A 24,726-nucleotide genomic window follows, 5' to 3' on the forward strand; every position below is an offset into this window, starting at 1 on the left:
TCTCTGGTTTTATCACTGTTCTTATTTTTATTTTTTTGTTTTGTATGTTTCCTGAATATGAATCACAGGATAGGTAAATCTACAGAGGCAGTAACTGGCTTAATAATAACCTAGGGGCTTGGCAGGGGAGGTTAGGGGGATATGGAGAGCTAAAAAACAATAGTACAAGAAAGAAGAAAATATTCTAAAATGGATTGTTATGATTGTACAACTCTTCTTTTTATGATTGAACTATTGCATTGCAGGTGAATTACATGTCAATAAGGAAAAGAACTGAAACTTTAAGTATGAATTGCAACTCAATGTACAGAAAACTAAAATCTTCCCTATTGGAGCAACATCACGATAAATGAGAGAAAAGAGTGAAGTTCTTAAGGATTTCATCATGCTTGGATCCACAATCAATGGAAGCAGCAGTCAAGAAATCAAATGTCCTATTACACTGGGAAAATCTGCTGCACAAGACTTCTTTAAAGGATTTAAGAGCAACAATTCCCTTTCAAGACAAAAGGTGTGCCTGACTCAAGTCATGTTATTTTCAATTGCCTCAGATGCATGTGAAAGTTGGACACTGGATATGGTAGACTGACATGTATTTGAAGTATGGTGCTGGGAAGAGTATTGAAAGTACCATGGACTGCCAGGAGAACAAGGAAACAACCAGAACACTCCGTGGAATCAAGGGTGGAGAGGCTCCATCCCACATACTTTGGATATATTCTCTGGAGAGAGCAATCCCTGGGAAAGAATATCACGCTTAGTAAAGTAGAAGGACCGTGGAAGAAAGGAAGACCTTCAGCAAGATCGCTTGCGACAGTCACTGCAGCCAATGTTCAAACCTAACAATGACAGGGGCAGGGCAGCGTTTGGCTATGCTGTGCACAGGTCGCTATGGCTTGGAATTGATCGATGGCACCTAACAGCAACTCTGCATTTTATGAAGCAGGAGATGGAAGCCTTACCCGGCGATGCTGTGTGCTCCAGGTGGCCTAGTTGGGGCTGCTTAGTGACTCTGTAGATCAATGCTGCAGGCTCGCTGTCCTGGTCGGTGGCTGATAGTTGCAGAGTGGTGATTTTCTTCACTGAGTTTTCATCTAAGACCAGACCTTTATTGGTGGTGATGACTGGCGGGAATCTGTCTTCTATAAATATCAGAAACAGTGATTTGAAATGGATCTTTATAGCTTCATTTCCTCCCCGATTTTAGACGTGGTGCCTTGGGGTAAGGTCAGAGTAACTTTTATGCCTGGCCTTGAGAGAATGTGCAAGAAGCCAAGACTTAGCATGAGAGCCAGGATATGATTTACATATTGCCAAGGTGAAGTAAAGGGCCCCAGCCAAGCACCATGTTAAACTAAACAGCCTCAGAACGGCTGGAGAATTTTCCTACGAGAAGCCCTCTGCCCCCTTACCTAAAACACTGATGGAAAATGATTGGCCAGTCAATTTGTTGCCTTCTTCATCAACCACATCAAACTTAAAAGAAAAGCTGCCGCCAGACTCTCCCTTTCTGTGACTGTATTCTACTTGCCCTGTGAAAAGAAAAGAGGAAGTCGAGATTTGCATTTAGGGCTCCCTGCCCTTATCTCTGAAGTGTGAGGTGGGATTTGATTGGTATTCACACCAGTGAATCAGTTCACACCGTCCTCACATCTATGTCACTTTTGACATTTTAATCTAAAATTTCGGTTTATCTCCCACTAGCAAATACTTCAAAACCTAAGACCTCTCAGAATAAAATTCACCCAAAGTGCTCTCCCTGATGGCACTTTTCAAAAGGCTACGGGGTCCCTGGGTGGTGCATATGGTTAATGTGCTCAGCCGCTAACTGGGAGTTTGGAAGTTTGAGCCTATGCAGAGGTGCCCCAGAAGAAAGGCCTGGTGATTTTCCAGGCCACTGAAAACTATGAGCCATTCTGCCACGCAACACGGGGACTTGCCCTGGGTCCAAATCTACTTGATAACAAGGCTGCAGCTTAACCTGTCATGAGATTTCCTGAATGCCTAAATCATCCAAAGTACCCACGTGTAAGTGTGCACCAGCCCAGTCAGTCCACTTGGTGGGACCTGTTCACAACTGTATCACAAGGACAAGAGAACACAAACTACAGTCCACGTGCAACCAGGAATCTTCCCTTCCCCAGCACAGCTTTCAGTAACTGTTGGTGCTACATGGGCTATGACCAAACACACACAAGTCAGCTAATACAGAATCTAAAAAGAAGTCAAGAAGATCCAAAGAAGTAAGCAAAATGTATCCTACCTTTCTAAACCCAAAGCATCATTTCTGCTCATTTTCTGTCAAAGTGCCCATTAGCTGAGTGATGTAGTGATCAGAGCCTTGGGTGGGGCACATGTTTAAGAGTTGGGCTACTAATTAAAAGCCTGGTGGTTCAAATCCAACCAGAGGCACTCTAAAAGACGGGCTTATTGTCTACTTTCAAAGGAGTTTTGATAGGCGCTATGTGAGGGTCCCTGGTTGGGTAAGTAGGTTAAGCTTTGGGCTGCTAACTACAAGGTGAGCAGTTCAAAACCAGCTCCTTGGGAGAAAGATGAGGCTTTTCTCTCCAGTAAAGAGTTCCGGTCTTGGAAACCTACAGGGCAGTTGAACTCTGCCCTCTAGAGTCGGTATGAATCAGACTTGATGGTAGAAATATCCATATAGGTTGACATATCAACGTTTTCAATCCTTACAACAACCCATTTTGTAAACAGAGAAATGGAGGCACAGAGTTTATGACACTCAAACAAAGCCACCCAGCTTGTATACAGCACACTTAGGCTCAAGTTCAGGCAGTGTGGCTCCATGTCCCTAAGTTGCCGTTCAGGGTTAGCCTTGGTGTCTACTTCCATTGATAATGTAACTGGTAAAGAACTGGCTCCTTGCTAATTGACTTCCTTATATTAGCTTGCATGGAAAACCAAACCCCCTGCCAATGCATCGTTGCCACGCTAGAGGACAGGGCTGAACTGCCCCTGTGAGTTTCTGAGACCGTAATTGTTTATGGGAGGAGAAAGCCCTGTCTTTCTCCCAAGGAGCGACTCGTGGTTTCAAACTGCTGACCTTGCAGTTAGCAGCCCAATGTGTAATGACTACAAGTTTGCATAACAGACGTTATGAGATTCTGTCTGAGATGAAACTATTGTTTTTAATGCTAAGAATTCTTTGCCTGGGTATCTTAATTATTGTTCTACGTTTCTGTCCATGGAAATGGAACCACACATCTGAGAAGATATGGCTGCTTTCATTGTTTTAGGAGAGAATTTGGGAATTTCAACTCCTTGCCCATTCTAAGAAGCCCCGGTGGTACAATGGGTGATGGGTTGGGCAGCTGATCAAAAGTCCTGCAATTCAAAGCCACCGGCAGCTTCTTGGGAGAAATGTGAGGCTCTCTGCTCCTGTAAGGATTTACAAAGGGGACGTTCTACTGTCGTATCTGGTCACTGGGAGGCAGAATGGGATCTGTGGGGATGAGGATTTTTTCTGAGCTGCTCACTCCACCCTCTTCACTAAAGCACCTTGGGTCCAGTGAGAGTCTGGCTGTTCTCAAGGTTGGGTTGTAGAGCATGGCTGCTTGCTGAGCCTCAGGGGCACATTTCCGCCTCTGAATGGAATTGCATGGCCTCACGTGACTTTGGATTCCTTTGCCCTCACTCCGATAGATAACTTTCTCGCCCATTTTTCACCCAGCCAGCACTGCACAGTCACTACGTCGCAGTTAACATTATGCCACTGCACGACACATCAGCATTTCCTGGAGGAGGGATGAGCCATGCGGTTTCTACTACCCAGCTCCGATTTATGCCCTTCCATTTTGCTTAGTTCATTAACTTGTGCTCTTTGGGGAGCTGAAAAAGAGATATAAATTGCTCATCTAAGGAAGGCATAATTTTCGCCTTAATCCATCCCTATTCCCTTTTCACTTTTCTCTCCCTCACACATTTTAACATCACAGCAAGTCAAAATGATTTTTCCTTTCGTAATATAGCGCTGAATTTCAAAAATGTTATGTCAAAGCTGGAACATAGTTTGGCCAAGAAAGATAGCTTTCTTTTTTTCTCAGTTAAACAAAAGTTCTGAGGAGACAAGAAAAAGAATAAATGATGCTATAATTCAGCACTTATTCAGAGAGGGTAGAGTTCATAATGGCCTTCCAGGCATTTAGCTCCAGGTTGACTCGTCTGGGTGGAAAGGGTGTGAGCAAAAGAGAACGGACTGACCTTGGCTGATGTCGGCCTGGGTGAAACTCCGGGTGGGACCCTTCACAGAGATTTGTTCCAGGTTGTCACGTTTAACCATCTGCAGGCGCCCCGCGGTAGGATCTTCCTTCATGATGTACATAACCCGATGGTCATCTGAATCACTATCTGTCACTTTCAAGTGCTGCTCCGTGATGCGTGCTACGGACCCTAGGTGATAATGGAAGACATGATAGGTCATTCCTCATCATTTTTCTCAATGAGATGTCAAGTGATTTTTGGAGGGTAGAGACTAAATTATCACACATTCTTCGGGTCCAAACACCATGGAAATTGCTCTTTTTGGTTTCTAGTGGAATGAATGTTTAGTTCCCTAATTGACAGAGTCCCACATTTCTATTTTCTAATCATCCTTTGAGTACACATCTGAGTCTTTTTTCTCTTCACGGTCTCCCACTTGTTGCTGTTAGTGGCCCCCAAGTGGATTCCCATTCGTGGAGCACCCACGTGAGCAGAGGAGAACAGTCGTCCACAGGGCTTTTAGAAACAGATCATCTGAGACACCTCTGTGTGGTGTGAAGAACCAATCTTACGGCTAGCTGTCCAGCACTTCAGCATTTATGCTACTCAGAGCGCCCTCACATTCCACCAAGGCTCCCTCTACTCCCATGACCTGCTGACACCAATGAAAGGATTCCTAGATCTACACTGAAAATGACTCTTAGGTCTACGATGAAACCTTCTTCAAGCAAATTTAGTTACTGTCTTGAAGATCACCACATCATAAAGAATGTATCTTTGCCCAAACTCATAGACCTATCTTGCCATCTTAAACTAAAGCATCAAAGTCATCATTTTTTAAGACAAAGGCTACAGTGGGATTGTGGAGCAGGGGCGTTTGAGCTGGTAAGCCAGAATACTGCACAGGTGTAGGGGATGGAGAAACAGTACTGGCTAATAGAAACGGACTCTTCTTGGAGCCTTGGTCCTTGTTTTCCTGTCTAGCAATTTTACCCTATTAAAAAGAATAAATTTTAATCAAGCAGATCCTAGTCATTTTCATAGGATATATCCTGGTATTTGGAGTGGCAACCTACCTCAGGCTCTGAATGCCCTTGCATAGTCTTGGTGGTTAAAGCCTGCTCTTTACCGGAGCCATCAGCAAGGAACCTTGAGAAGGAACGTTTTCCTCTGGGACAAAGATCGGGCTTGCCTACTGCTTGTTATAACATGATGGGTTCTCTAAGCTCAGGGTTCCTCTTCTGCAATTCATCCCACTTTGATGTGGGCTGTTTTTATCACTCCAATGGGATTTGATTGGCTTGGAAAGCGGATGCAAACTTACTTGCCTGGGTGGCCTGCTGGGCTATAATAATGTGCGTGGTCTCTGACTAAGGAATCTCTGTGTCTGCTACCATCATCTATGAAACAGCAACAAGCTAACTTAATAGCAGATAAGTAAGGGGAGTAAAAGCAAATCCTGAACCTGATACTAGGGCAAGGGGAACCTGCAAGTTTTCCAGTATCAGTTCTCCTCTGTGCTATAGGGTGGTGTGAGTTGGGATTGACTCGATCGCAGTTGAGATTATACCGATATTTTTCACTACAAAATACACATGAGATTAAGAAGAGATTAGAGCTAGAACCTTATCAACGTGTACGTGCTCCCTAGATGAGAATCTTCCTAATTAAGGAACCTTCTCCTGAAAACGGAGCCCAAGTCGGACGCGTGTCACAGTAGTTGCAAGGATGACTCCTAATTGCCCCTCCACACCTTTTTTTCACTAGCTTGAGAATCCTGCTAGATTTTTTTTTAAATCGTTTTATTGGAGGCTCTTACAACTCTTGTTACAAACCATATATCGATTGTGTCCGACACATTCGTACATATACTCCATTGTTCTTTCCCTGGCATTTACTTTCCATTGAGCCCCCAGAACCAGCTCCTGTTTTTTTTTCCATCCCTTCCCATCCCGCAACTCTCGTGGCCCCCGATAGATCATAGATTGTTAATTATGTTCAAATCTCACTCCGGATCATTAATTATTTTCAAATCTCACTCCGGATCGTTAATTATTTTCAAATCTCACTCCGACCATCATTTCCCTTGCCCTCTGGTTTCTGTTGTTCTTCCCCGTGGTTGGTGGTTGGGGGGCTGTGGTTATGTGCAATTCATTGTGATCGGTGCCTCCTCCTTCCCCACCTCACCCACCTTCCCCCTACCCTTTTGGCGTTTCTATTCCCATTCCTGCTTATTTCTGTAGTACATTGATGGCAAGGTGGCAAGAAACCCTAGCATCACAGGAGCTGGGTAAATGAAAATTTCTGAGGACTTTGTAAAGTCTATAAACTCATCTCTCTATTTTTATCTCTCTCAAGTTCACAAATAGAGGCACGTGGGCAACAAATTTCAGAGATCCACATTTGTTACTCAAACAGACAAGGCTACTTTTAAATTTGCGCCTCAAGTTCTGAGCAGTTAGTTCGATGCCCAAGGATAACATGGATGTGGAATGTGCTCACATACTTAGCCCACAGGAAATAAGGCTAGAAGAATTCCCCCACCTTCCATTCTCCTGGTACCTGCTGAGAGCCGTAGGCCCCGGTTAACAAGCAGCTGGAGGGTGTCCTTTGTAGGCAACTCTATGTAGATCTCCATCCTCCCCGTGTCAGTATGTTTGCCATCAGTGAGGGAGAACCGAAACTCATCCAATGCCACACCCTGAACACTTGGCTGGAACCAAATCAGCTGGTCCAGGACATCCCGGTAGGTGAAGGAGGAGCCTGAAGCTAAAGCCCTCCCACTCTCGAGAGGCTCAGAGGCAGTTTGCTTCCACACTAGTTGACCTGAAAATGGAAGCACAGAGAAACAAAGGAAAGATGACAAACTACATATGGTGTCAAAGCAGTCTGTCCAGCACTTTAGGGGCTCTTGGTGACCACTGTTTAATATATGAGCACAGGTTGCTGCTCCTGCGGCCTCACTGGACAAAAAAATAGATCAAGTCCGACTTTCCCTGGCTAAGAATCTCTTAAGAAGACACAGGTAGATGGAATGGAGTAGCCCGGAACTTCCGGTCACAAGCTCAAGCTCCCTTCCGTCGTTCCGTGCACCTTAGTTTCCCCGGCTATGACATGAAGATGGCACCCTCCCTGTTGCCTTCCTCCTGCTAGGGCGGCCGGGGTGGGAGATGGGAATGTGCTCCAGAGTCCACTTAAACTCAGATTTAAAACACATTTCTTTAAAATGCAGAAACATATTCATAGAACAACTTCAGGTGGAGACATGCTGTCCAATGTTCAAGGGGCTTGTGTATTGCAACCAGCCAAGCAAAGTGCTTCATTCGGGAAACGTGAAAGCGAGGGAAGGTAAGTGAAAACATGGCCAACAGTCGCAACGTATTTTCCCTTTAAAATACCAATGGGCGTGACCACCACACAGACACTGTATCTGGAAGAAGAACGTTCTAGAGCTTTAGCTAGTAGCAGAGGGATGGGCGCTTGGAAAAGATGTAGCTCCCAGATTCCAGGGGCTTTTGCCCTGGTTTTAGCCAGGTAAAGGGCTTCCTGTGGCAAACCAGGCTAAGCTCATAGAGATGTCCAGCACGGCTCCAACCTGAGGTGAACACCTTTGGCAATTAATAACAAGACTGCCACACGGTTCCCTGTAGGAGAGAGGCCCAGAATTACGAAGCCAGCAAGCTGCCTGTCTAGTCTCTGAAAGCAGTATGCATACTTTGAAGCTTGTTTTGCCTAAGGTTACCAAGAAAGTAAGAAAACAGCAAAATTAAATTTCAGAGACTGCAATTACCTGAGGCTCGGTCGTTTAGATCAACCTGTGTCTATTGTGACCCCAAAGAATTATTAGCCAGCTGTGAATTTGATTATACTTTGATACACAGGATAGGTAAAGGAAAAGTCAACTGAAATCTGTGTTTATTCTAATAACCCAAAGGGCACCGCAATTAAAAAGATCTCCACAGCGGGCTGCTTCCTACCGTGGCCAGGCTTTTTGGTCAATACAAAAATTAGCTCATTATCTGGAGTGTCCAAGTCTTGCAGGCTCACAGAAGAATTGCTTATCACCACTCCTGAGCTTAGCTGCACCCTGAGGGGCCGAAGGGTCATCCTAGGAGGCTCATCATTCTTCCTCTGATTGAAACAGAAAATAATAGTCACATACACACTCGTTTAAGGATAGAAAAAATGCACGTTATCATCATCACAGCAACTCTGACTATCGAAACAGGCTCTTATTTTAAATAAAAATGTTGATTTCGAGTCATTAAGATTCCCCTAATGTTAGTGTCTAATCTAACCGTGATACATTTGTAAAGACTGACACATTAATATTGGAACAATACCAGTAACCAAACACAGGGTTTGAGCTTGTCTGATGCTTTTTCATCCTGAAGCTGGCGTTTGGGGCTTAGAGAAAAGAACACCACAGAGATGTAGTGGCCTTCTCATCCCACTAGATGTCAGAAAGCAGATGGTCTCCACTGAAATAGATTGTAATGTGTCACCATCGCCACCCATCAACCAAAATAATGGAAATCGTGTCACATAGACAAATTGGCCCCTTGACAAGAAGCTGCTGGACACGCTGTAAAATCTGTTATTGTCCATCAGCCCAATGATCTTACTTCTCCAATGAGGAAAATTGGGACATGTGGTCCACCGAGCACATGTGAGGGATAAGAGGACATGCCACTGGATTCAGGACTGTCTTAGGAAAAAGTAATAAGTAAAAAATACATACAGCTTTTGAGTACATATACAACTATCCCGTGGTGCGATTTTATGATTTCAGGCCTAATGCTCCAACTTCCAAAGTCCCTTACCTCAATGGTGATATTGATGCTGTGAATTTCCGAACGACTGGTTCCATCACTCACATAAAAGCTAAAAATATCATGCGTTGGTTCAATGCTTTCATGAACGCTCTGAAAGTAGTAGATGTAGTTTTCCAGAACGTCTTGAATTGGGAATGATGCCTCCAAGTCACTGGTAGCTCCAGGGCCAAACCGAGCACCTATATCAACATCATGAGGAAAGGTTTTACCTTAATCCATCCATTCCTGTGTACTAGGCTGCATCAGAAATGAGACCACCGTGATCAGCAACAGATGAACATCAGATGGCAAATCAAGATGGGGCAGTGGGAGAAGTGCAAGATTAGGAACTGCAAGACCTGGGATCGAATCCCAGTTTCCCATTTCCTGTCTCCATGTGGATGCAGCTGTCTGCTGCCTCTTCAGGGAATCAGATAAGGTGGTTCAATTGAAAGCACTTGTGATGCTTCTGTGTCACAAAGCACAGACTCAGTGGCTGTGTTTCTAGCAACGTCTGAGAACACAAGTCCTGGAGTGAGTGACAACACAGTAGTGGAAGCTCCTCCACCTCAAGCTCCAGTCATTTGTGAAGCCACTTTACTGGGATACCCTGAAAGCAGCAGCCTGTCGCTACCCAAGAAAAATGTTAACTGTGAACCAGGCCTGGATGTGCCTCAATGGGGCAAATGGTTGGTTAATGCCAACACTGGCTAACCAAATGGGTGATCTATCCAGAAGAGCCTCAAAAGAACAGCTTGTCAATCTAGTTCCCCCGGCCCCAATTAGCCCTGAAACACTCGACAGGGCACACAGCTTCTCTCACAAGCATGGGTGTAGGGGCGCCGTTCGCTGGGGTTGATGTGATGAGAACCAGTAGCATCATGTTTAGCTAAGCAATCGCTCCCTCGCAAACATGGGCTTTCCCTGCCCTTTGTTGGTCCCTTCAGGAGCCCTTGGCCTGGGGGAGAAGGCATCCCCGAGACTGTAGCAGGGCTACCTGGTGCGAGGCCGTTATCCTTGAAGGTAGGCCAGAAAGTACTAGTTGACTCTCTTCTCACCCCAACCCCAGACCCTGCAAAAACCAAGGAGGAGAGGTGGCAATGTCCACATGATGGAGGAGTTGTCTCTTATTGATTCTAATCTGAGTCCCTCTGACTGATTGATTTCAAATTGTTACCACAATTTTCTTCTGGACAGAGGAGGAAAAAGAAACCCCGTGCCTTCAAACATTCCCCGGAGAGCTGTCTGTCAACACAGAAAAGTGTAGATAGTAGATCTGAAAAGCAGCCAAGTTTCCCCCTCTCTCCCTCAGGGGCCTTTGCAAACACCAGGTCATAAACTTAAAGACCACAAGTTTCTTGAATTGTAGACATTGCCACATTGCCATTTTTGACGTGGTTGTTGTTATTGACATGTCAAGAGAAATCTATTTCTAGGAATATAAAAGTGTTTTTTTTAATTCCATTTATTTTTTTAAATTCCATTAATGACTGAACTAAAGCCTCAGAACAAATCTTTTTCCTCAATAACATTGATTTTCTTCAATTTCACCCTTCAGAGACAATTCAGAGCTTCCCAAAGTAATGGTATCAACTCCCTCAAGCTTCTGTTTCTTCCCTTCCACTGATGACTGTTTAAGTATGGAAAATGTGACTTCACTCTACGACTGAAAAATAGCGTCCGAGAAGCGAATGGTGCTTGGAAACGGGACTATAGTAACACCTCTGTTAGATCACTGCAGACAAAGCGACCCCACTAGTAAACCTGTCACCGACGCTTTACGCACATTCTTTGCCATTTTAAACAGGACTTTTTACTTTTGATATAGAGCATTTGAAAACTTCATGTTGTGAGTTGAGTGAAGGCTTACTGGGCAGATCAGTGTTTTTCATCCAACAATTCACACAGATATTATTTTTGTGGGGATATAAATCATTCTTATTAATGTGCTTCCCAGCCTCCTGAAATAGGATATACAATGTGCAGATAAATAGGGCTGGATGCAGTCTGGCTTTCATTACAAGCGTCTTTCACAGCATTGCACTGGAGTATAGTGACACCCCAAGATGATCCAGGTGGGTCTGTCCTATCCTCTTTGTGCATGTCCCAATCCATGTTTCTATATTTCAGGCCTTGTTGGTAAGAAATAAAAAGTGTGTCTTTAAACAGTCTTAAAAAGTATGTTCTTCTGATCAACTGCATTCTGAATCTAGGTATCTGGTTTCCCATATATGGAGCTGACTTGGTTCTGAACAGAGCCTGAAGGGTCTTTTCCATGAAGCTATGGGTGGGGTTCTTAGCTGGTGGACCTTGGATGACGATTTTAGGCTGCAGAAAGCCTGTCACTTCCTTCAGGTTCATGCCAAAATCAGAGAGCTGTGGTTCTCCAAATGTGGCCCTAGGTGAACAGTAAGGGTCAAATGCAAGTTCACCCCTGATCTCCTGAATGGGAATCCTGGGGAGAGTGTCGTCTAGCAAGACAGCCAGGTGATGCCTGTGCATGTAGATAGTTCGAGAGCCCCCGTTTCACGAGGCTGACGCTTGTCAGAGGTCTGCCTTGGGGTCCAGTGAGCCCCTGCTCCATATGGCTTCCAGGTAAACATGAAACCATGTGAGAAAGGCTCCCTGAGAACACACGGAGAGGAGAGAGGGTTGGGGACAAATGTCCGTTCAGGTCATGGTCTGCCACTTGTGCCCACACTTCTGTCTTTGGGAGAAAGGCCACTCCCCTGTGTGCATGGCAAACACTCCTAAGCCTCTCCGTTCCTGTTTCCCTGGGTGGTGCAGCCAGTTAAGCACCTGACTTCTACCCAAAAGGTGAGCAGTTCAAACTCACCGGCAAGGGCCTTGGGAGACAGGCTTTGCACTGCGCGTCTGAAGGTCACAGCCTTATAGAATGATCACCTTGACATGCTTGAGGTCGCCCCACTTGATGGCAGCTAACAACATAACCATTCCCTGACTTTCTGCCTCCCGAGATCAAAAGGATGGGTTTGAACTGTGTACTCTCGCGGGGCTTTGTTCTGTTCCCTGCCCTGGCATTGATTATTATGGCACTTTATCAGTCTTCACAACCGTCTCCCATGTGGCATGTGGCAGGATCTGTGTTTTATTGATCATTACCTTGATTGCATCTGGCCCGAACATTGGTTGGGACACACCAAATTCAGCCAGAAACGAATCTCAGGATATACATTAGAAGGCAGGATGGGGACAATCCCTTCCATTTTCTGTAGGGAAACACGACCACTGCTAAAAGAGTTTGGTAACCAGATTCCAGGCACCTTGCTGGCCACAGACACTTTCCTTCAATGGCCTCCCTGTGGGAGCTGTTAGCTGAACGCCAAGGAGCGCAAGCGCTGGATCTCATTGCCAGGTCGGTGGTGCAGAACCTGCCCTGAGCTGTCTGAACCGCCAGTCACTCTGGGCCTCAAGGGCCCTGGAGTCAGTCTGTACCTTCCTGCCTTCCCCTCTCTGTGAGCACCACCACGGGCGGTAGGCCGCGGGCAGGCGGTGGAAGGACATGGCTGTTACAGAGGGTGTCACAGGTGGGCAGGTGCACATTTCATTCAAGTCCTGGTCTGAAAAGCAGCCATGGTCCAGCTGAGCCACAGCGGCCTCACAGCGAAAGGGTGGGTATTTGTATTTCCTCGACACTCACTCCTGAGTGCGACCCACAAGCTCTGCCACTCTAGGGGCTGGCCCTCCGAGTCCCCTGACCCGCCTCTAGTTGGGGTTTTCCCCAAGACTTATTCACCTTCTACCATACAATTTTCTCGTTTATTGGGGTTCTTCTCGCTCTCCCTCTCTCAAAAACTGAGGCACCCTGAGGGTGGGGACTGTGGTTTGTTCTGTTCATTGCTGGACCCCCAGTGCCTTAAAAAGCACATCAACACATAAAGCAGTACATTTTCAGATAAGTGAACCCATCCTTCCTGCCTGTTAGCTGAAACGGTTCTGTTTTCTTTAGTTCTCGGTCCAGGCATCCTACGATGCAGTGGTCTCCCCCACCCTCCCCTTTGTGCAGGCCCTGAAAACGTAAGGTAGTAGAGCCGCTACCAGTACCTGTTCCGGTGTTCTCAATGCAGCCGTACTTGGGCAGAGAACTGAGTTTAATGACGGCATCTCCCTGCAGGTTGTCATGTTCCTCAGTAGCAAAGAAATGGTGAAATGAGAGTGGGGCTCTGCCTCCCTCATCGACCTAAGGAAGAGAAAAACAATGCACCGTCTGTGGGCGGCTGGGCATAACTGCAGTGAAACACAGTGGCATTGACAAGCACTGCCCAGGGTGACCTTGTAGGACCCTTCCACTCCCGTGAGGACACAGATGGGATGAGCAACGTGTGTGCTGCCAAAGTAAGACAATCTCTCAGCACCTCCCAAAGCTCCACTGAGGACCCGATGCCGACAGTGCCTCCTTTTAAAGTCCTGCCCCAGTAAGTGATGGAGCTGGTGGTGAAGCAGCCCGGGCCGGTTCTCATCCCGTCCTCGGCACAGCTGCCCGCCTTCTGCTTCCACATCCCAAAGCCTGCAGCTAGCGCATGATCGATCCAGGCCCCCTTGGGTCCCGGGGAGGAGAGATGGTTCTTTCGTCATTCTCGTCCAGAACAAAGGTTCTCTTCATTTCCTGATGTATATAATTATAGGTGTGCCGGGAAGAAAGGGTTTGCCGTACCTGGAAGTTAGCGCTGTCTTCATGTCAAGGAGGGAAATAAACCAGTAACACAGAAGCCGTTGCTGAAAGGAAACCTTACTCTTGGAGCCCTGTCTTACATGGTAATTCCTGATCTCTGCTTGGCAGGGTTTGCTTTTCGTTGCTGCTAGCCGGAGAGAAACAAGCAGTCCATTCCGGTGTGACCAGCTGCGAGGCTAGGTGCACAAAGTGGAAGAGCACCCTGCCTTTGGGAGTGTGGAGGCTGCACGTCCCTCCTCCCAGCTATGGAACGGAAGGCGGAGGAAATTCAGAAACCACGCGGAAGCCACGCAAAGTTTTAGAGATGTTCAGTTGGACCAAAGCAAGAAAACTTAGCCTGTTTAGCACTGCAGATCTTAGAACAGAAAGAGGAATTCCGTCCTGGTGACCGTCCACCATGGGCCATGTATCCTGCTCAAAATTCCCTGTGACATTTTGCTCCATCCACAGACCAACTTCTGTATGTATTAGAAAAAGTAGTATCTTAAAGATAAGGAAACTGTTGCCTAGGAAGATGAAGTAAGTGGTCAAGAGTAACTCAGTTCTTCCGTAAGAGAACCTTGCCTTGAACGCAGGTCTGGATAACTTTATCCATCAGTATATAAGTATAGCACCCAAAGGAATTATCAATATTCTTCACAATGATGCATATCAACTTGATTTAAAAAGCAATTTGATTTTGGTAATGATTGTACTAGTCTTCTTGACGTGACTGAGCTATTGAATTATATGTGAACTATACACCAATAAAGTGACCTCTATGCCAATGAAGATGTTATTGATATGTGAACTAAATGCCAATAAAACTGCTTAAAAAATAAAGAGAAAGCTGAGGATATAATGCTTATTCCTCACATTTTTAGTTATTGTCAACAATAGACTATATTGAATTCCTGACTTTACTCCTGATGGTAGTAATGTTTAGTGTTTGGCATATAAATATTAGCACACTAAATAAATATGATGTTGAGGATACCCCTGAATTTTGAAACCATCTAAGAACTGATTTGACACATTGAATACTAATGACAGAAGACCTGGTGAGCTGGGAGATCAAATCAAACTCATCATGATATGAAGAGAGCCAAAGGTCATTATAAAGTCAGGAAAGAAAGAAAATATGCAAGTGGATGCCAGAGAGTCTCTGAAAATTGCTCCTGAATGTAGTGTCTAAAGCAAATGGAAGAAATAATAAAGCAAAAAATCTCAATAGAAAATTTCAAAGCACCTCACCCCCAAGAAGGATGAACAACAGAAATGTGGGTGAAGGGAGACAGCGGATGGTATAAGATATAAAAATAATAATAATTTATAATTTATTAAGGGTTTATGAGCAGGAGATGGAGGGAGGGAGGGCTGGATGGATGGAAGGAGGGGGAGAGGGAGGAAAGGAGGGAGGGAGAGAAAAAAAGAGGAGCTGATACCAAGGGCTCAAGTAGAAAGAAAATGTTTTGAGAATGATGATGGCAACAAATGTACAAATGTGCTTCATACAGTTGATGTATGGATTGTTATAAAAGCTGTAAGAGCCTTCCAATAAAATGATTTTTAAAAAACAGGAAAAATTAATTAAATTAGAAGTTTTCAAAGGGAAGCTCTAGAAGGCACAGTATTATAATGAAATGTGCAAAAACCTGGAGTTAAAAGCCCAAAAGGGAACACACTCAGCATATCTCAAGCTGAAAGAACTGAAAAAAACAAACAAACAAAAAAAAAACCATGCGTAGAATTGTCATACTGAAGGATTCTGTGGGCAAAAGACTGAGTGATGCAGGAAGAATTAAGAGGCAATGGAAGAGTCACTGCATCCACAGAACTAGTCAACAGTCAACCATTTCAAAAGGTAACATGATCGAGCACTGATGGTATTGAAGCAAAACCAAATTAAAGTGTTTCAACAAACTGAGGAAGCGCTGGAAGCCTTCACTTGTCTATGTCAAGAAATTTACAGACAGCCACCTACCCAACCCACTGGAAGAGATCCACATTTATACCTATTCCAAAGAGAGATGGTGAAACAGTGTGGACATTATTCTTAAAATCAGCTACAGAGCACTCAAAATTGGTTGCAGCAGTTTATCAATAGAAAGCTGCCAGAAATTCGAACTGCATTCAGGTTTGAGGGATATCATTGCTTATATAAGACGGACCTTGCCTGAAAACAGTGTCTACTAGCAAGATGTTTCCTTGTGTTGTACTGATTATGCAAAAGCATTTGATTGTGTGGCATGTCGAACCTGAAATGACATAGGGGACTGTTGCATGATTTAAAATCGGGAGAGGTGGACATCGGGGGCATAGCCTTTCAACATGTCCTTTCCATCTGTATTTTAAAACTCCTCCGACTCACTGTATTGAGTCCATTCCCACTCATGGGTATCCTGTAGGGCAGGGAAGAACTGTCTCTGTGGGCTTCGGCGACTGCCACTCTTTATGGAAATAGAAAGTTCGATCTTTCTCCCGAGAAGTGTCTGGTGGTTTTCAGCTGCTGGCATTGAGGATGATAACAGCCCAACGAGTCACCACTACACCAACAGGGCCCCTATTTAATCTGCATGCTGAGCAATTAAGCTGAGAAACTGGACTAGATATCTGAAGACTATGGTATCAAGATTGGAGGAAGGCGATTAACAACATATGCAGATGACACAACCGTGTTTGCTGAAGCCAGGACTTGAGCACTGGTTGTTGAAGATAAAACAATGAAGCCTTCAGCATAAATTGTAAACTCATTGTAAATAAAGCCAAAATCTTCACAGCTGGACCAATACAAAACATCATGATATATGGAGAAAAGATTGAAGTTGAGGGTTTTGTCTTGCTTGGGTCCACAATCAATGCTCATGGAAGCAGCAGTCAAGAGATCAAATGATGGTCGCTTGGAGGGGAAGAGGAAGGGAGAACCAATCACAAGGTTGTATATATTAACCCCTTCCTCTCCCCACAGAGGAGGAGGAATAATAGAAATGTGGGTGAAAGGAGATAACAGACAGGCTAAGATACAAAATAACAATAATAATATATAATTGATCAAGGATTCAGGAGGGTGGGAGGAGGGGGTAGGGAGGGGAAAAAGAGGAGCTGATACCAAGGGCTCAAGTAGAAAAAAAAATGTTTTGGAAACAATGATGGCAACAAATGTACAGGTAGTGTTTGAAACAATTATATTATGGATTGTTATAAAAGCTGTAAGAGCCCCCAATAAAATGATTAATAAAATGAAGAGAAGAAAAACAAGAAATCAAATGACTTACTGCACTCAAGAAAATGCACTGCAAGAGAGCTCTTAAAGTGTTTCAGAGCAATGATGTCACTTTGAAGACTAATATGTGCCTGATCCAAGTCATGGTATTTTCAATTGCCCCAGATAATTTGAAAGTTGGGGAATTAATTAAGGAAGTGTGGTAGTCACCTAATCTGGTGTCAATTTAAGGATTGAGAGTGTAGGGGTGGAGTCTAGGCTGTCAATCTGGAAATAGCCAATGAGACTTCTGTGTGGGCATGGCCTTCTCCTGAGAATTTTGGAAAATCTGGTACTTCCACCTCGGAGACAGAAGATACCTCTCTCTCTGCTACTCCCTGGGAGACACTGCAGAAGACAAGCCACATGGACACAACCAGACCTCAGAAGCCAGAGAAGTCACAGAGAGACCCCTGCCAGCACTGAGGTGCTTACAACACCACTGAACCCAAAGACTTTCTACCCACTGGCTTGTGATTATCCTGCATTTTGGCCTCATTGCATGTGTTCCGTGAGTCTGAGGGGGACTTTACAGATTGGTATCGGACATATGGGCTAGTATCAGACTTGTGGACTTGATGTGGACTGGGCTGGGATGTTTTCTCAATGTTCAATTGCTCTTGTATATAAATCTCTTTCCTCTACACATAGGTTTGCCCGTGGATTTGCTTCTCTAGTCTACCCAGAGTAACACAGGAAGGCAGAAGAAGAATCAATACGTTTGGATGATGGTGATGGTAAAGAACAGTAAAGTCCCACGACCTGCCAGAAGACGAAATATCTGTCTTGAAGAAAAGCCAGCATGCTCCTTTGGCAAGACGCTATCTTGTGTACTTTGGACATGCTCTCTCTAGAGACCAGTTCTTGGAACAGGACCTCATGCTTGCTGACTTAGAGGGTCAGCAAAATGGAAGAAGACTCTTGATGAGATGGATGGAAGCCGTGGCTGCAACAAGGGGCCCGGACTAACAATTTTGAGGACTTGCTAGTGCTCCGTTCTGTTGTACAGAGGTTACGATGAGTTGGAACTGGCTCAGTGACCCCTATCACCGAGGAAAATAACGTGGATGTAATGATTTGATCTGAATATGATGATCCTTAGACTTTACAAAAACTCAAGTCGAAAGCAATGCACACCCTGCCGTCACTGTGTAGATCATTTGGGGAAAGGACATGGCAACCACTTTAGTCAGAAGACCCGTTATTTACATCACCAAATATTCCAGTACGCTACGGCTCTCTCCGTGTATGGATCTGAGAATCATTTACCGTGATCAGGTCAGCAAAAGCAAGGACTGGAGGTGGATTCTCCGCAGGAGTGATAAGAATGGTAAACATCTGATTGTCCAGGTGGTTATGGTCCATGTCAGAGACAGAGAAATGGAAGTTATCAGTAACCAGATGACCACTGGGCTCAAAGACAGCTGAGTACCTACAAGGGACAGGAGAATAATCAAATTAACGAGATGCATTGATTAGTCAGGTCTGGTAACTGCATTTCTGATAAAAAAAAAAGGGGCCAGATGCGATATGCTAGTGCAAAGTATCTGCAACCAGTGGCTTAAATGTTTTACAATACATGCATTGCAAAATTTAATTAAGTGATTATTTTACAATACATGTATTGTAAAAATTTAATTAAGTGATTGTTACTGTAGTTAGTTGTCATCAGGTCAGACCCTGACTCGTGGCAAACTTACATAGAACACAAGAAAATGAGGCCTGGTTCTAGGCATCCTGTGATCAGTTGCAAAGTGGACACTTGGAGGTGTTATTGGCCAAGAATTAAAGCTGGGTTTCTTGCAGAGAAGGCAGGAGCTCTACCACCAAACCACCACTGCCCCCACTGTTAAATAATGCACGTGCTTATGTACCTAATGTTGTTGTTGTTGATGTCTTCCATTGTGAAATTGGAAAGCTCTGCGAGTTCTTCCACCTCAGGCCCTGAGGTTCTTAAGAGAGCACCATAGGTAGGCAGTGAAGTTAGCCGAATCCGTATCTCTGGGTCGGGGGAAGAATCATCCTAATCAGGCAGACACAAGGCAGGAGATGAAGATGCTTTTGCAGGCATAAATACTACCAGTATTAAGAGAAAAAAATCACGTGTCCCTTCTCTGCCGACTGGAAGGGCTTCTTTCCCTTTAACATAAAGCAACATCATTCTAAACTGCATAAAACATCCCAGTATTTATTCCTCTAAAAATGTCTCCTTCACAGCCTCTTCTTCCAAGAATCACTCCGGATAACAGCGGGCAACGAATGCACTGAAGGTAAGGGCACAGAACCGAGAGATGCGCTGTCATCACTCAGAGGAGCCACGCAAGGTTTTGGTTTTATTACAGTCATTAGTGGAGAACTGAACCTGGCCTAAGCTGTAAGCCATCTCTCTGTACAGAAAGATGTAGGCTTATTTGAGTGTCACTAAGGAGAGTTGGCTTTGGGGTTACAGGTAAAAGTCCATTATACTATATAACACAATGACTTAAAAAATGAAAATAGAAAGAACAAGTTATTAAGCTTAGTCAGTGAGCCACTTAATGTTATATTCAGCATGATAAAGTTTCGACTTAACCAAAATAAATTTAGGAAATCCATGTATTCAATTAATCAGGATGATACATAGCGGTACTCAATCCTCAGGTGACCCAAGCTCAACAAAGACCCCTTCCTTTTCCTTTTACACTGTTTGCTGAGAGGTGAAGGGGGCTTTCGGCCTTCCTGCATGGGCAATATCTGACTGTCTTAACCAACCACTTCCTCTTCCTTCAGGGATGCTTCTGGAAATGTGTAGGGGGAAAAGTTCTTGGGAGAATTCTTTAAGTCATTCATCTTTCAGAGCATCTGCTTGTGAAAACGGAGACCGTCTCCACTTTACCACAGGAACAATGAAAATAAAGCTTGCATGTTCAATTATACGTCCAGATGCAGATGTTTCCGGCATCTGTCCGAATTGGTTGAGGCTTTGGGTCAGGAATGTGTGTTTGGGCAACTTGATAGTCTGGGGACAGAAGCTACGCATCAAGTCTTACTGATATTACCAGAGCCCTTTTGCGTTAATTCAAAGACATTAAAGCAAGATTACAGAATTAGTTTTCCCTATTTCCTATTAAGGAACTCAAATTCATTGAAGCGGTGAAACTTCAGAAAATTACCCCTACATGTATATTCTTTAAAAAGTTTCTCCACATGGGTTGTCACATATAATACAGAGCCTGACTACTTCCTCGTATTGCTGTATCTTCTGGCAGAGAACGTTAAGAGGAGAGCCGAGGGCCTGCTGTACTGTGTTCTGAGACAGTGATAAACCACAGGACCGAGCTCCTGACTCTGGATGAGAATGAGTAGCTTCTAATTTCCAGGGTAGAAAAATTGGCAAAGAAATGCTGAATTCATGCATGCCCTATCTTAGTGACAAATCTCAAAGGATGGATAGGTTTGAAAGTGGGCAGTTAACTTTTGAACTTTCCTGACAATACCTAGTCATAATTTAATGAAAACTATTATGTTGGGGCAGACTATAGACCCTATTCTCATGCAATGCTCCTACTGCAAGACCTTCCTGTTCATTATGTTAATGCATTCATTCATGTCTTTCCATTTTTAATACAGCCATAGCTACCATTCAAGATAAAATCAGGTAGTAAGATTACTAATACTTCGCTAGGTGCTCTTCTTTAATTTTATCGATCTCTGGGACTCTCATCTCCCGAAATGTTTGTTTTCATTCCCTTGAATTCTTAACAGAGTTTGATTTTGAGAATTCCATACTGAATATTAATTTTATATTCACCTATATTGTTGCCTATAACTAGGGTCTGTTTGTTTTGTTTGTTTTGGGGGGTCCATTCATTTTTAACTGCTCTCTGATATTTGATAAAGTATCCTCACAATCATGACAGTTAAGCCCACTGCTGCGGTCACTGTGTCAATCCAACTCATTGAGGATCTTCTCTTTTTCTTTTTTTCCACTTTTTAAAATCATTTTATTGGGGGCTTTCACAACTCTCATCACAATCCACACATCTATCCATTGTGTCAAGTACATTTGTATACCACTGCCATCATCATTCCGAAAACACTTGCTTCCCACTTGAGCCCCTGCTATCAGCTCCTCATGTTATCAGGTGGGGTCAGTCCCTGAAGAAGGCTATGATTGCGAAATAGAAGCACAGTGAAAAAGAGAAGATCTTCAGCAATTTGGCTAGGCTTCTTCCAAGGCAGATTTGGTTTCTCTTCTGGTAGTACAAAGTACTTTCAATATTCTTCACCTTGACTTATTGAGATTGTTTATTCTTTGTTCTTCCATGTATATTTATAGAATCATTGCTACTGGTATTTAAAACACCAACGATGACAGACAGATTTGAGTGAAGTTTCTAGGCAAAGACAAATGAGGAAGAAGGAAGGGACTGTCGACGTCTGAAAAATGGACCCCTGAAAAAAGAATACCAGAAAGATATTCCTCGCACTTTATTGATTATGCGAAGGCATTCCACTGTGTGGATCATAACTGTGGATAAAAGTACAAGGAATGGGGATTCTAGAACATTTCATTGTGCTCATATGGAAAGTATGCATAGCCTAAGATGAAGTCGTTCATACAGAACAAGAAGATACAGAATGATTTAAAATCCGCAGAGGGGCACATCAAGGTTGTAGCCTCTCACTGTACTTATTCAATCAGTATGCTAAGCCAATAACCTGAGAAACGAGTATGTAGGAAGAAGGATGTGGCACCAGAATTGAAGCAAAGCTCATTAAAAAATCCTCCCTACTGCCGCTGAGTTGATTCTGACACATAGCCACCCTGATATGTAGCTTCGGAGGCTATAAATCCTAACGTGGGCAGATCGCCTTCACTTTCTCTGGGGCTGCAGCCTTCAACCTTGGCGTTGGCAGTCCAGTGCTGACTGGACAGTGCCACCCGGGTTCTCATGAACAACCTGCAACAGGCAACTGATGCAGAAGCATTTACTAGTGAAGATCAAAGACTACAGCATTCTGTATGGATTGCACCTCAATGTAAAGAAAAACAAAAACCACCTCACAACCGGATCAATGAACATCACGATGAGCAGAGTAAAGCTCTCAGTTGTCAAGGATTTCACTTTGCCTGGACCCACAATCAACACCGAAGGAAGCACAGGTGAAGAAATCCAAGGATCACTTGCATTCGGCAAGGAGCCATGAGGGTGCAGGGCAGTGGTTCTCAACCTTCCTCCTGCCTCAACCCTTTCAGACAGTTCATCGTGCTGTGGAGACCCGCCCCCCAACCATAAAACTATTTTCATTGCTACTTCATAACTGTAATTTTGCTACTGTTATGAGTTGGACGACCCCTGTGACAAGGTCGTTCGACCCCTTGTCTCAACCCACAGATTGAGACCCGCTGGTGTAGTGGATTATGTTTTGGATTACTACCACTAAATCAGCAGTTCAAAATGACGAGCCACTCTGCCAGAGAAAGATGAGGTTTCCTTCTCCTGTAAAGAGTTGTAGTCTGGTACATTGGTGCAGATAAAACCCTCAGTACCAATAATGAGATTAATGAAACCAAGAGAGTAAGGGGAAGCTGGAGGAGAAAGTAGGAACCAATCACAATGATCTACATAGACCCCCCTCCCTGGAGGATGGACAACAGAAAAGTGGGTGAAGGGAGACATCAGACAGTGTAAGACATGACAAAATAATAATAATTTATAAATTATCAAGGGTTCATGAGGGAGGGAGGGTGGGGAAGGGCCAGGAAAAAATGAGGAAGTAAAAGAAAACATTTTTGAGGATGAAGGCAACAAATGTACAAATGGGCTTGACACAATGGATGGATGGATGGAATGTGATAAGAGTTGGATGGGCCCCCAATGAAATGATTTTTAAAAAGTTGTTCACTTAAAATAGTTTAAATGGTTAATTTTATGCATTTTACCACCATAAAATTAAAAAACAATCAAACAAACAAAAAGAGTTGTAGTCTTAGAAACCCACAGGGGCAGTTCTACTTTGTCCTATAGGTCACCTGATTCAATAGCAGTAATTGGGCTTTGGGGAGATTGGGGAGATGATATTGAGCAAATCAGCTGCTGCAGCAGCAAAAAAAAAATCTCTTTAAAAAATATTTAAACTTTGATCCCGAGTTTCGGTACCAAAAAAATTTTAAAACAAGATGTCAGTTGGAGGACTACAGTGCACCTGACCTAAGCTTGGTATTTTCAAGCATCTCCTGTGCACGTGAAAGTTGCAGAATGAATAAGGAAGATTGGAGAATTGCCAAACTTGTATTTTGGTGTTAATTAAACAAATTTGAAATAAACTAGCAAGTATGCTTCAGAAGAAGAATGAGAATGCTCTTTAGAAATGAAAATAGTGAGACTTGATTTCACGTACTTCAGATTGGTTATCAGCCTGGGAAAGTACCCCCATGTTTGACAAAGTAGAATGCCAGTGACTCAGAGGAGGGCCCTCAAAGAGAGGGGCTGACATGGGCCAACAACAGAGGCTCCAACCCAGCACTGACGGTGAGGGGGCAGAGTTCAATGCCATCAGAAACGACACCATTTAACAAGATCATTTCACTGGGGCTCTTACAGCTCTTCTCACAGTCCATCCACACAGCCATTTGTGTCAAGCACATTTGCACAATTGTTACCATCATCATTTAGTCATATCACTTTTAAGGCATCGTTATTGATTATGCTTTTGCTGAAGTATATGGATGTTATTGCTGCTGGTCTTACGCTTGATGGTCTCATGTCCAGCTCCTTGATAAATTTTCCTTTTATTTCTATTACCCAAGAAAATCTAGAGTTTTCTCTATTGGCAACATATCTTCAATTTTCTATGTGAAACTTACGTTATTATAAACAGTATTAATTTCTTGTTTATTGTGGGGGTTGTATGAAATAAACAAAAGCCACTGCCATCAAGTCGGTTCTGACTAATAGTGTCTCCACGTAGTTTCGGAGGCTGTAAGTCTCCATAGGAGCAGATAGCTCATCTTTCCCCCATGGAGCCACTGATGAGTTTGACTCACCAACTTTACAGTTAGCAGTCCAATGCTTCCCTGCCCAGGCCGCTGGACTCCTGAATAGAAATGCTATTAACTTTTAATAATTAGTTTTATTGCATTGTTCCCACAGGCAAGAGAACCTTGGTTGGTGAAGGAGAAATTTAAGGGTTAGGGAGTTTAAGTAACTTGTACATTGCATCAGCTCCCGCCCACTGCGACCCTATGCACAACAGAACGAACACTGGGCAGTTCTGCCCCCTCCTGCTAACTGTGCCTGGGCTTGAGCCCGCTGTTGCAGCCACTGTGTCAGTCCATCTCATCAAGGGCCTTCTGCATCCATTCTAATTGCGGACCCTGTAGTATTCCTTCCCTATGGATACTGCTTTGCATAATGAACTGGCATGTGTCTGAAGATACTAGGTGGAAAAATACCATAGAATCTCTTCCCCCCTCCCATTTCTTCCAAGAACACATCTCTTCATCTAGTTAACGATTCTCTAATTAAAAACAGATTTGCCTGTGACTATCCATTTATATTATTCCTCATTTATAAATAGGCTTTCAGACGGCTTTTCCAAACTTCCGGGGTATTCACTACAAACTCACTAACTCTTCATGCCTATGAAAACTTTCCCCTGGCACCAAGTCAAATATCTTCTGCATCCCTCACAGTAAGTTCTCATGTAACTTAGTTACGCCTATAAGACGTGTGCCCCTCTGCTTTCAGCAGGCGAGGACAATTCTTCCAGAG

General features: G+C 43.9%; 1 protein-coding gene across 1 annotated transcript in view; it reads right to left on the bottom strand.

The window, feature by feature from the left end:
* Nucleotides 1-24,726, bottom strand: part of FRAS1 (Fraser extracellular matrix complex subunit 1) — a 587,299-nt gene that overhangs the window by 96,376 nt on the left and 466,197 nt on the right. The window contains exons 39-47 of the mRNA XM_075544919.1: nucleotides 18,844-18,992; nucleotides 18,239-18,401; nucleotides 13,101-13,236; nucleotides 9,045-9,235; nucleotides 8,199-8,352; nucleotides 6,784-7,047; nucleotides 4,222-4,410; nucleotides 1,413-1,532; nucleotides 963-1,142 (exon numbers count right to left, since the gene is read on the bottom strand). Of these exons, the coding sequence (XP_075401034.1) occupies nucleotides 963-1,142; nucleotides 1,413-1,532; nucleotides 4,222-4,410; nucleotides 6,784-7,047; nucleotides 8,199-8,352; nucleotides 9,045-9,235; nucleotides 13,101-13,236; nucleotides 18,239-18,401; nucleotides 18,844-18,992 (1,546 nt within the window). The remainder of the gene's footprint in view (nucleotides 1-962; nucleotides 1,143-1,412; nucleotides 1,533-4,221; nucleotides 4,411-6,783; nucleotides 7,048-8,198; nucleotides 8,353-9,044; nucleotides 9,236-13,100; nucleotides 13,237-18,238; nucleotides 18,402-18,843; nucleotides 18,993-24,726) is intronic.

Source organism: Tenrec ecaudatus, chromosome 3 (genome assembly GCF_050624435.1).
Source record: "Tenrec ecaudatus isolate mTenEca1 chromosome 3, mTenEca1.hap1, whole genome shotgun sequence".
NCBI lineage: Eukaryota > Metazoa > Chordata > Mammalia > Afrosoricida > Tenrecidae > Tenrec > Tenrec ecaudatus.